Genomic DNA, 13505 nt, shown 5'->3' with positions numbered 1-13505 from the left:
GGCTAATCGGACCAAAGATCTCATCAAATCTTTTAAATGGGAAACTCTGATCATCCTCCATACAGCCTGATCTGGCGCCCAGTGACTACCATTTATTCCTGCACTTGAAGAAACACCTGGGCGGTCAGCGTCTTCAAGACGATAACGAAGTCAAAACAGTTGTGATACAGTGGTTAACCAGTCAGGCGGCAGAATTTTATGAGGAGGGTATTGAAAAACTGGTGCCACGTTATGACAAGTGCCTCAATATTCACGGAAATTATGTAGAAAAGTAGATTAAGGTACAGGCTTTCATGTAAAAATAAAATTATTGCGATATCTTTGCACGTTTTTTTTTAAATTCCAAAACGGTACTTACTTAAAAAACATGCCTCGTAGTTGTGAGGGAGGCTAGACCATAATTGGAAATGGTTGAATAAGCTGAAAATGATGATGATAATGATGACTTCTAGTTTACAAAATATAAACACTAAAATAGTCGAATGTATAAATATTCAACAGTCATCTCTTGTATTGGCAAAGAATAATAAGTAAATATAGAAACAAAGACTGAAACGATCTATAAAAATTATAAAATTTTTAGTTTTTAGAAAATTTAAATATACTAATGAACAAGTTAGATGTTACAGAAGTAGGCAAGAAATATTCAACAGTACTTCTAGATCTCCTCTTGTATTGGCAAAGAATATCTAGAAATAAATATAAAAACAAAGACTGAGGCGATCTTTAAAAAATATAAAAGTTTTAGCTTCTAAAAAATTTAAATACTAATAAACTGGTCAGATGTTGTAGAAGTAGGCAACAACAAAAAATATTCACTAGTACTTCTAGAGCACCCCTTGTATTGGCACACATACAGGGTGAGTCTTAAATAAATGCAAATATTTTCAGGGCTGGTAGATCTAGAAGTTATTTTACTTCGATAATTTATAATTTCCAAAAAAAATGATTTTTTGACAAAATTTTGAGAACTTTTTGATTTTCTTTCTTGTAAATTTAATCTACTACCTATGTTGCCATATTATCAAGAAATTATGTTTTTTTAACTAAAAACTAAAAAAACTTCCAAGATTTTTTTCAAAAATTCCAAATTTTCAAAATTTTTTTTTCACGAAAAAAAACTCATAATCGTGTTTCTGAGGTTGAAATATACTACCCACAAAAATATTTGCACTTATTTAAGTCTAACCCAGTAGAACTAGACAACAAACAAATATTCAACAATACTTCTAGAGCACCCCTTGTATTGGCATACATACAGGGTGAGTCTTAAATAAATGCAAATATTTTCAGGGATCTACCAGCCCTCGATAAAAAAACATATTTTCTCTTTACAGTTTTTCAAATAAATGCAAAATAACCAAGTTATTTTACTTCGATAATTTCCAAAAAAAAACTAACCCAGTAGAACTAGACAACAAACAATAAATATTCAACAATACTTCTAGAGCAGCCCTTGTATTGCCAAAGGATAGATAACAACTAAATATGGAAACTAAGGCTGAAAAGGTCTGTTAAAAGTTAATTAACTTGAACGGGGAGTCTCATTAAGTTAAGCCGCATGGAAATCCTTTGTAATCGAACATCGAGTCGTCCCGTTCACTATTCCAGGCGTAACATCATCCTTTTTAGGCAGTCGAAAATGCGCAAAAGAAGCTGCTACTCCATCCAGACTTTCCGGCGTAATCTCTCCATCTCGCGGAATCGTGGAAATGTGGGAGTGTCTATTGACACTTTTCTAGTAGCCAATCGGGAGAGGTCAACGGTTACCTTGGCAACCATCTTTGTGATAAAGGCTCCTATACTCTCCAGATCCTTTCTTTATCCTTTATCTATAAGAACGAATTTTTTAAATTCGAAAATCGACGAAAAAAGGGGGAGTAAAGCTCCAAAGGAGATGAATGGAATCAACATATCGGACGATTAAGGGAACGGGAGATCTTCCAGGTTTTTTTACCAAAAAAAAAATATCACACTGAAAGGGAAGAAGAAGTGTGGTCCCGGCTAAATTACGTTCTTTGTGGAGATCTGATTTAATCAACTGGAAATATCAAAGTAGGTAACAAGAAAAAATATACTTTTCCAATATATCAGTCTGTTCAATGGTATAAGTAGAAGAATAGTATAGGAAGAAAATCGTCACGCACTTGGTTAAGCATATAGGATTTATCAGAAAATATTGCTAAAAATCTTCAATCTCTAATGATTTTTTAAGGAATTTAAATTTAAAACTGGGAGTAAATGTATAGTTTGTATAGAAATCATTGGAGCACTTTTGCATAGAGGTAAATTGTGTCCAAGGAAATTATTTTGATTCCAAAAATACGCAGTAGTTCTATGTCCACGGAACATTGGGACACCATGTATATCGATAGTTATCAATAACCGATACTTGGTCTAAAATATATTCCCTGGACGGAGGCACGTATAGCCGCCCATACTAAAATATGGTAATGAAAAATTGGTAGGTAGTTACTTCTTTTAGTTTCAAAGTAAAGGAATTTTTCCATTTTTGTTTATCTCAAAAACTGCGACTTTGACTGATTTTGATGTTATTACAAATTTTGTTGCAAATATTATTCCTAATCTTAAATTGAAAACCGCGTTTCGCTAGCTACTGTAATTTTGGAGTTACGATTTTTTTAAATTTTTAACTCCCTCCCATAACCCCTTACCAACCCCCCACCCCCACCAAAAACTAATAGCCAGATTCTCGGGTGCCACAGTATTTTTGTGCCAAATTTGGTTAAAATCGGTTTAGCGGTTTTTGAGTTATCGTGTTACAGACGGACAGACAGACAGACACCATGAAAATATTTTGTATTTAAGTCATTTATGACCCAAATACTCATTTTAATAAAATTAAAAAAAAAATTGCCGATCTTAATAGCCTACCATACCTATTGGTATGGTCGACTAAAAATAGTGGTAATTGTCTAATCATGATCATTAAAATTAAATTTATACAAAAGTAATGAACCTTTATGTTTTCAAAGTTGATATAAGAAATGATAATAAATTTAAAAAAAATATATAAAAAAAAGAAAAAGCTCTAAAACCATTTAAGTAAAATAAAACTAATTTATTTGAAATCATTTTACTTCCTTACAATGCTGTTTGGCTCTTTTTTTATTGCCAAGGAAATAAAAGTTGTTTTTCGGTGAAACCAATCCAAATTAAAAGTGACAGGCTCTTAAGAAAGGAGAAGCTCAGACTGTCACACGTCAACAAACCTCTTTTTTTCCTTCAAATTTATACGAATTGAAAAAATGTGTTATTTTTCCGTACTAGTCTCCCTAAGGACTATTCTTATTGACACGCCCCAAATTGTTATTATAAACCGCAATCTGTACTTATGTAAAACACTCGTTATGCTGTCGTATCCCAATAAAAAAATATAGAAAAGCCACAGTTTAGTATTAGAATTTTAATTTGTCCTATATAAAATTTCAACTTTTATTTCATTATTTTTTAAATTTTTAAAACCGTTGGCATGCAAAAAAGTCGAAAAATGACCATTTTTTGGCTTTTTTTGTACATTTTCAAAGGCCTTAGAACCTCCCTTAGAAGAATAGTAAAAATAGTCATAAAATTATGAAAATTTCAGCATTTGTAGGAAATTTTATGTAGATTCAAAATATATACAACCATTAAAGGCTTACGTACCTTGGTTTTATGAGAAAATATAATCAGTAATTAACAGCAGTTTTAGCAAAATCGGTGACAAGAAGAAAATCGACAATTTTCATGACTATACAGAAATAAGTGCAAGTATTTTAAAGGGTGATAGATCTGGTCAAAATAAACATTTTTTCTCTTTACTGTTTTTCAAATAAGTCGAAAATAACCGAATTATTTTACTTTGAAAATCAAAAAAAAATACTATTTCACTTAAATTTTGAGAATTTTTTTTTTCGCAAAAAATACCTCATAGACGTGTTTCTGAGGCCGAAATATACTACCAGTTAAAATATTTGCACTTATTTCTGGGACACCCTGTATATTATGTATGGAAAGAAGTCGAAAAAATGTCCAATTTTTGGCTATTTTTACACATTTTCAAAGGCCTTATAAAATAGTAAACATAGCCATAAAATTATGACAATTTCAGCATTTGTAGGAAATTTTATGTAGATTCAGAGTATATGGACTTTTAAAAGCTTAAATATATGATTTTGTAAAAAAAAATAACAATTTAGACCCTTGTTTTCAGCTATTTTCAATGATGGTTAAAACGTCTCCTACATCTATTACGGTTCTCGTAAGACTACAATGGCCTAGGTATATTATGTTCTTATTCTACGCATTTTAATTAGTACATAACAGCATTTTTAGCAAAATCTATGGCACGACAAAAATCCGACAATTTTCATGACTACATACAAGGAAAAAAGTCGAAAAATTGTCCATTTTTTTTTGCACATATTCACAGGCCTCAGAACCATACTACAGATAGTTATAAAATTATGAAAATTTCAGTATTTTTAGGAAATTTTATGTAGATTCAGAACAAAGCCAGTTAAAGTCACTATAGCTGTACATTTTATTTTTCAAAAGTTCCCAAAAATGATCTTGCTCGTTTGGTTTTGCCGCTAACAAAAATGGACTTTAAAAGGGTGACAAAATTTTCTGATGCTGGACCTAATAGACGAACAGCTTTTAAAGTCTAAATATTTAATAAGGACCTTGTATTTAAGCCAATAAGTTATTCAGTATAGTCGTTATAGACTTTGTGATTATGAGGGCAAAACTTGTAACAGAATAACTTATTAGCCTTTTGCTGAGTGGTTTTAAGCAGGTTATGGTTTAGTTCATTTTGTTGTTTTAGAGAATTATAATAAAACAATAGCTCTCTCTCTCTACCGTATATATTTTTAAGTTACTAGTAATTATAAATAATGGTTAATAATTAATTTAAGCTCAGCGTTAAATTAAGTAACAAGAAGAAAAAACAAAGAAATATAAGACACTTATCTTTTTTCGAAAACTTTGGAAAAAAAGGGATTTTTACCAAGATACCTTTTTTACGTAAAAAACGTCGTAAATGTGTATTTTGGTACTCAGTAGTTTCATACAGGTAGGGGTAAAAAGTTATACTCTTCAAACCAGTAAAAAAAAAAAAAAAAAAAAAATATATATATATATATATATATATATATATATATATATATATATATATATATATATATATATATATATATATATATATATATATATATATATATATATATATATATATATATATATATATATATATATATATATATATATATATATATATTCATCAAAATATGGACGTTATTTCAGAAATTATTTGGAATAAAATGGAAATAAAAATGAAACTTCTACACCCTGTATCTTCGAAACTAAGCATTTTAAGAACTTTTTTTATATGAACTTTTTTACTTATTTTTATCTGCAGAATGTGCTGCCGAAGTTTTCCGAATATAGTTCGGACCACCCTGTATAATACCAAATAAAGGGCCCAGAGGATAAACATGATAAGTGCCATTTTACTACTTTTACAGGAGAGCACCGGACGGCTGGTGGTTATCACATGTTCTTTCGTGTATTCTATATTTTTACTAGGCATATATCATAGGATTAAACAACTTATTTCCCTGCATAGTTTATGCATTTTGTAGGAATCAGTTAGACGTACTATAATATTGTAAAATCCTAAAATTAAGAAATTGGCGCTTATCAAGTTATTCCCTTGGATCATTGGAATTTTTATCTAACTTTTATAAAATACTAATAGTAATTTTATGAAAAAAGCAGGTAAGATGAAACTTAAAAATGTAAACAAGTAAAAAACGTTACCACTTTATAAAACTTAATAAACATAAATGATAAATTTATTACCACCCATTCACCATCGAAAAAAAAACCGCGTCAGTGATGGCTATGAAATGAAGATCACTGTCGTTTTGTATGTAAAATTATATGGGGAATGTCATCGATGATTTTTTTTCGATCATACCAACATGCTAACTGTAAAAAAATAATTTTAAAATATATTTTTTTATTTAAAAATCTTAACGAAGTAATTTTTATTTCTATATCTTTAATATAATTGACAGTAATTTTAATAAACTTGGTTATTCGTGTATTTAAATGTCTTCATTTTACTTAACTTTTTACATAAAAATTCTATCTCAGTAAAGCTAATGTTTATAAAAATATGAACTTAAATTTACTCCTGTTTTTATTTTTTGTAATATGTTATTTTTGAAAGCGGTATAAGTCCATTTGGAGTTAAAAAATCGTTTATTTTTTGTAAGAAATGTTATAGTTATTATTTCATAATAAAATTTAGAAGGTGTATAGTGTTAATAACATCACTCGAATAAGTTTAGGAATATTTTTAAATTAATTCAAATGGAAAATGGACTTATACAACTTTCAAAAATACCAGCTCATTTGTCTATTTATATTGTGGTGGTAATAACTTTGTGGAGTATACAGAAAAGTTATTTACAGCAAAAAAAACGTTAATCGATTATAAAATAATTTATTTTTGCTCTATATCCATTTGTACATTTTACCAAGTTTGAAATCGCAGAGAACTATTTACTTTTAACACCTTTTATGTGATTTAGTCGCTGTAATGAAACAACTAATGGTTTTCCTTTGTACCCTGACCCTGTAAAATTTGTCAAAAAGGATCTTTACCATTTCAAATTTGGCAGCACTATTATTAATGATGCGTTATTGTAAATTTTTACACGAAAACGATTATATAATTAATGGATTTGAAATCTGTAACGGTCAGATATTGTATTAAATCAAATATCAAATTTCTACAAAGTTATTGAAGGAACACTTTTTAGAAAATACGTGGAATGGAAAGTTAAAAGGCGCCAAATGCAATAAAGGCCAGAGTTTGTTTAGTTCATATTTCGAGAGTCTAATTGGTGTCAATTAAAGGTCAATTTATATTATTAAAGATTGGGAATACGACAGCAAGCTACAAGTGATTACGTCAGCATGTTCTAGTTATTTTCAGATTTATTTAATTGAAACGGTATTGATAACGCTCTTTTTATTTCATCACAAGAAAATGATCAAGCAACAATTTAATTTTGACCAATAAAAATTGTAAATTTTAAGGAACAAAATTCAGAAGAACCAAAAAAATTTTGCAATATCACACCAAGATATAAAAATTGGAATTGATCACACCAAGATATTAAAAATTAAAATCTGTAAAAACTGTGACAAAATAAAATGCTAGTCGACTCTGTATAAAACTACGTATATAATAAATAGAAATTTCAATATGTACAAATAAAGCTTTAAGTTTAGTTACTCATAGACAGTTTTAGAGAACTGTTTTACCACTAAGTGTGAAGATTAAGTTTGGTGTGATATAGTAGTTATTTCGTTTCCAAAAATTACGCCAGATTTAAAGGACTTACCTTTTTATAATCTGCTCGGAGTTGATGCACATCTGAAAGAGAAAACAAAACGATAAGAAATATTTATCTCTTTAAGCAGCAAATAGCATATTAAAATACATAACTCACACCTTATTAGTATCGCTATGATACAGAATAGCAAAGATTAAATGTGTGTGAATATTCCATATAATTAATTACATTAAATTAACACAATTCATCTTGGTTTTCAAAATACAATTTTTTGAAACTGTACATTTTGATTTTGAATTGGCGCCACCTACTCAAAGTTCTGTGAACCACCAGACATCGATTTTTACAAGGATTTTTAGATTGGCCCTCTATAGCAAATTTCAGAACTATAACTGTCAAAAATTGAAGTAGAACTGTCAAGAGTGTCAAGGTGCCGAATGTTGACATTTCGTAAATGGAAAGCAGTAGGTAACAAATTTGCCTAACAAAGTAGTATTTTGAGTCCTGAAAAAGTAATTCCAGTGCTATTTAACATTTCACAGTCTAGAATTTTATATTTGTAGTATCCTTCAATATAAAAGTGCATTGGACCTATACAAAAATAGCGCCATTGAACAGTCATACTAGGGGCTGTAACAAATCAACTAATTTATTTCAATCCTTACTGGTTACAAGTATTTATTTAATAGAGATTATCCTACAATGAGATTGTAGTTATTTAAATCTAGTTTTAGCATACATTTATTAACAGTGTCTAACATGAGCCGCCACGAAGGTAAGTTACATAGTTCAAAGACTGAACTTGAAAATACACATTTGTCTTCATATTTTAGGGGTCAGCTGTGATTCCTGTTTAAAAGGAAATTTTAGAGGCCGTAGATATAAATGTCTAATTTGTTTTGATTATGATTTATGTGCTGCTTGTTATGAATCAGGGGCTACAAATACTCGCCACACTACTGACCATCCCATGCAGTGCATTCTAACTAGATCTGACTTTGGTAAGCAAACCACCACAATTATTTGAAAAATATATTATCAGATGAGGATTTTCTATGGATTTTTAGATGTATATTATGGAGGTGAAGCAATAAGTACTCCTGAAATGCCTCAATCTTATACATGCCCATATTGTTCACGTATGGGCTTTACTGATGTAACATTACAGGAGCATGTGACTGCTGATCATCAAGATACAAATTTCGATGTGGTAATATAAAACATCAAAAATAATGCTGTATGTAACCCTACATATTAGAAGTAAAATATGCAGTCATTATTTAGATGGATCATACTTAATATTTTCCCAACTTTTTTTCTTATATCATGGTAATTTTTTAGATTTGCCCTCTGTGTGCTGCAATGCCAGGTGGAGATCCTAATCTAATAACTGATGACTTTGCTGGTCATTTAACTTTAGAGCATCGTTCAGGGCCCCGGGACCTTATATCATTTTTAGATGAACCTGTAACAACCCGTCCCAATGTGAGACGTATTCAACATAATACTTCATCTCATTCTAGTTCAGCAAGGGGTGCTTCTTCTCTAAGACCTCGGAGATCCAATATGCATTTTAGGTAGCTTCTTGTTTAATTTTATTTTCTACATTCCTGCAACTGAAAGTTACTTCTGAATAGTATGTAATAATCATCCCTTATTTGCTAGAGACATTAGGTTCTATAATTACTTTTATATGCAAATAAGGGTTGAAATAATCAATATTTTGCTCTATAGAGATAGTGGTTTAGTGTTTTTAGCTCCAGCGGTCTGTCATCTCTAAGTCCTTCTTCAAGAGAAAATGTAGATCCTATTGCTGAGTTATTGTCTCAGCTTTCTGGTAAATCACTATTTTATTTACACCTGAACCAGTATTAATTTCATTATTCCATTTATAGGGGTAAGAAGGTCAACTAGCAGTACTTCAAGTAGTACTCCAACTCAACTTCAGCAATTGCAAATGCAACTCCAGTTGGAAAGACAGCAAGTGAACGCGGCCAGACAGAATTTAGAACGTTTTCCTAGGCGTCAAACTCAAAGTCAGACTTTGAGAGAAGCTCATACTTCAAATTTTGGCTCTTCAACTATTTTGCTCAATGCTTCACCTGTTCTGATTCAGCCTTCTAATAGTACAACATCTGCACCTGCCCAAGGCTACAGTTCTCAATTCTTACTTTCTGGTACCACTATCTATCTATAACAGATCTTATATGTCTCTATTTTAAATGCTTTTTAGGTTTATTAGAAGAGATGTCAATGAATTCAATTTCTAATGAGGAGCGTCATGACCGCTCAGCTTTTGTTCAGGAACTGGTGTTATCCTCAATATCAAATGGCACTCAAGAAGAAAGTTGTCTTGAACAGTTTAATCAACTAATTGAATCTAGTCGCACTGCTGAGGTGATTGAAGAAGAGGAAATAAGACCTCAGCGTCAAAGTACAGTCCTTAGGGGCAGAGCTAGACAAGATAACCAAAATGCTAAGAGAAGAGCTGAAGCTAATCGTAAAGACAAAACCAAGAACTCTGACCCTGAGGAAAATAGATAGTTCAATTATTTAGATTTTAAATTCTTGTGATAGTTTTGTTTTGTTCATTCTGTGAGACATTCAAAATGGCTTGTTAATTATTCTTTTATAAAAAAGAATCATTGTCTTTAAGAAATTTATTCAATTTTGTATTTCTTTAGTGAACTGCTTTAAATTTCACTAGCTTGCACATTATCCATTCATCTGATTTCTATTTATTTCCAAAGAAAGAAATATGTATGAAGGGTTTGGATATTTAAATTGTTAAATATTTCATTGGTTTGGAACTGTATGTTAACTCCTAATAGTACCTATTTATGTTTGAATTCTTTAATACCTTTAAATAAAAGAGTTGCTATAGTATATAAAAATAATTTATTATTGATGTACATGTACAACATATAAAGACAAATTAATTTATAGTTCTGCTTAAATAAATTAAAACTATACATTTTGGCAGATGAAAGCTTTTACTCAATTTTAGTACAAGCTGGTATATGTTTTAGTTTTGTTAACAGATGCAATTTAGAATGTATTAGTCATCTATGTCTACCATGTGTCCAGTTACTGTAGCAGATTGATGATATCTTCTTCTATTTGAGAAATCTTCATTGTCTTCATTTAATTGTGCTGTTGACACATCTAAACCTGGATGCACAGGTGTAACAACAATTTGTTCATAATCAGTTACCCTTTTGCTAAAAGAATTAAAAGATATGCAACAATATAATGAATGTTTTAAATGTTTATTCCACTGATAACAACTGTACTCTTACCCAAAGCAACGCAAAAGTACTGTTTTCAACCACCTTAAAAAGTGAAATTCACTCGCTAATCCAGGCTTTACTGCTGGATTGGCTGTTCCAATGTATAACCAGACTAAAAATACCACACTTATGCAAGCAATTGCATAAACCCAACTCACCAAAAACATTATAAGAATTTTTATAAGAGCCTACAATGAATAAAGTCTATAAATATATTTCTGTCTTTAATTATAAGATTTTATTTAATATTACCCCAATCAAGGAAAGCCATCTGTTGCATAAATGTGAATACCAGTTCTTCTGCTTAGAATGGATATGATTTTTTGGAGCTATTGGTGTAGTTTCAGAGTTTTCGGTAGGACTAGACGGCGAATTAGAGCTAGATTCCTCCTAAAATGCCAACTGAATGTTTTAAAAAGCATAAGATAAGTGTATTCAAATTATACCCGCAGATTTTTATGCCTTGTCCTTTCTGGAAACAACCTATCTAGATCATTTGTGTCTGAATCTACACTTACTGTTGTTTGAACCCTTGGCCTATGAAATCTTTGTTCTCTTTGGTGTTGAATATCAAAAGTTTGTGCTAAAGCAAAGTATGAATAATCTATGCATGCATATGTAAGTAGATATGGCATGGTCACTATTGGTGCTAAGGTGTTTATATTTCCAATTAATATAAAGGCAAAAGTTACAGTGGCTACTACAGCCATTGAATACAATGGCACTTTGTTTGGTCCTCTCTACAAAGTAACACTCATTAAGTTCTCAAGTATCACAACTATGTAAAAAACTTACTCCCATCCCCAATATTCCTATTCCAGGAATAACATTTTCTAGTGCAATAGACTGCAATACCCTAGGAGTTCCATACATGGCACCTAAACAGCTTGACATAGAGGATACGTATAATCCTGCTAAAAATAGTACACCAATGGATGAAACTTTTGCTGCAATCATGTAGTCTTCCTTCAAAAAATGCCTTGTACACGTAGCCCCCAAAAATATAATAAACACTAGATATAAAAATGTTGCAAAACTGATAGCTGCTAGGGTTCCATTTGGAATGTTTGTTGAAGGTGATCTTAAATCACCACTCATATTAATCCCAGACAAAATTCCAGTAATTGTGGGAAAAAATACTCCAAATACTGAAAACCAGCTATAACCCTCTGTATAGTTTGACCACATGTTATATTCTAAATTGTTACTTATCCACCCCTCAAAACCATTGGCTAAAACAATTCTACCTTAGGAAAAAAAATTAAAGAATTTATTGATTACCTTCATCAGAATGTACAAAGCTGCCTACCATAAAATCTAGTGCAGCTAAAAGCAAAATTAGTAACAGAACAAACTGCAATTTGATCACCCATTTTACACCAGCTATGTTAATGCTGCTCAATAATAACACAGCTACTATTGCTATAATACGTACTGCCCATGAAGAATCACCAAAACCAATTAGTTCTGCCATTGATTCCCCAAATCCCAAAACATTTAAGGCACAACCTACTGCCTTGAAATGTAACATAAAATTAGTATATGAACTTAGTTGAACTTAGATAACACTGAAATGTGTAAATTACCTGGCCAAAACAGTATAATAATCCAAGAGATCCTCCAAATCTAGATCCCAGAACATGACCTAGTACAAAATAAACACCTCCACTTTCTATCCTACATCTTTCACATATTCCCACAGCTGATAATACTGATATCAATGCAGTTGCCACTAAATTAAACAACAGAAGGCATGGTAAATATTTATGGAATGTTATAACTATTTAAGTAGATACCTGTTGCTAGTACAATTAAAACACCACTAATAACACCAGCTTGGCTGACAATCCACCCAGCACGCAAAAAAACAATAACACCAAAAATGTTAATTAAGCATGATGTAAAAACACCATCCCAAGTACCAAAAAGGACTGGTTGTGATATGAAAAAATTAGATTTCCACCATGGAGTGTCACCCTAAAATTGATAATACAGACACCCAGCTGTTAAAGAATACAGTTATAAAATAATCACTTGTTCTTCGGCAAAAAGCTCATTTGCTCCGGAGGCCTGATGGCCCCCTGCAGCATAATGACCTTCTGATGACAAGTCAACAAATCCACTAGTATTAGCTCGCACCCTTTGTGCTGTTTCAGTACCTAAACCATATTTAGTCCAATCTATTTCCCTGTTACGACTATCTCCTCTACTATTTCCTTCCATTATTCCTGGAAGTTAAAGCACGCTATGTGGAGGATGTAAAATATCTCAGTCTTTCTTACCTTAATTAATATATTAAAAAACATTCAAAAATTCTTTTAATAAAAAATACTAGACCAAATCATTATTGAGATTAATTTTATCTGTTCTGTTATCTACTTCTATTAGCATTCAAAAAAAATACTTAACATCATCGGTTTTGTTATTATTTTTCGCCCATGTGTCAGGTGTGTCCCCTAGGCAACGTCATTAAAATAACCAACGACAAATATTCGGAGTAATAAGTAGCACTTTTGGTAACGTTTAGTTAACTCTCACTAAAATAGCTATAAGAATTCAAATGTAATTCTAATATTTATTTCTGAATAAAATAAGGATATGCAAGATAGAGATGATATTTTGTTTTTAAACGAAAATAGTTCAGGTTATGTATATTATCGCCATCTCTTAGCAAATAAAGAAAAAGAAACGCTGAACATCGCACACAAAACCCCTTGCACCAGGAATCTATATAAAAACAATTTAGAGCATAAATCGATAACTCTTAACGGCTTTAATTTACCCAAAATATATTTAATATAGCATTGTATATGAATTAAAAAAAATTACCTATACAATCTAT

The 13505-nt window shown here is 30.9% G+C and overlaps 2 protein-coding genes across 4 annotated transcripts; one reads left to right on the top strand and one right to left on the bottom strand.

Annotated features, from left to right (window-relative positions):
* Positions 1-7763: 7763 nt before the first annotated feature.
* On the top strand, positions 7764-10870 carry LOC115876721 (E3 ubiquitin-protein ligase KCMF1-like). 2 transcript variants are annotated; one of them, XM_030892624.1, is made up of 8 exons: positions 7764-7885; positions 7937-8148; positions 8207-8374; positions 8441-8583; positions 8715-8950; positions 9131-9210; positions 9269-9550; positions 9607-10870. In XM_030892624.1, exons 2-8 carry the CDS (start codon positions 8133-8135, stop codon positions 9915-9917), a joined length of 1236 nt encoding a protein of 411 aa, XP_030748484.1. In that variant the 5' UTR covers positions 7764-7885; positions 7937-8132; the 3' UTR covers positions 9918-10870. The 2 variants fall into 2 exon arrangements, with proteins under 2 accessions (XP_030748484.1, XP_030748483.1); XM_030892623.1 differs by having other exon boundaries at positions 9122-9210.
* Positions 10255-13323, bottom strand: LOC115876719 (solute carrier family 12 member 8). Of its 2 annotated transcripts, none has more exons than XM_030892621.1 (10): positions 12946-13323; positions 12698-12891; positions 12460-12640; positions 12250-12395; positions 11945-12179; positions 11459-11895; positions 11110-11403; positions 10916-11053; positions 10673-10851; positions 10255-10588 (listed from the first exon to the last, which is right to left on the bottom strand). In XM_030892621.1, exons 2-10 carry the CDS (start codon positions 12884-12886, stop codon positions 10432-10434), a joined length of 1956 nt encoding a protein of 651 aa, XP_030748481.1. In that variant the 5' UTR covers positions 12887-12891; positions 12946-13323; the 3' UTR covers positions 10255-10431. The 2 variants fall into 2 exon arrangements, with proteins under 2 accessions (XP_030748481.1, XP_030748480.1); XM_030892620.1 differs by having other exon boundaries at positions 10255-10594; positions 12946-13322.
* Positions 13324-13505: the final 182 nt, after the last annotated feature.

Source organism: Sitophilus oryzae, unplaced genomic scaffold (assembly GCF_002938485.1).
Source record: "Sitophilus oryzae breed Bouriz unplaced genomic scaffold, Soryzae_2.0 scaffold_1440_pilon_pilon, whole genome shotgun sequence".
Lineage (NCBI taxonomy): Eukaryota > Metazoa > Arthropoda > Insecta > Coleoptera > Curculionidae > Sitophilus > Sitophilus oryzae.
Note: the sequence above shows the minus strand (reverse complement) of the source record. Positions and strands in the feature narration are given on the sequence as shown.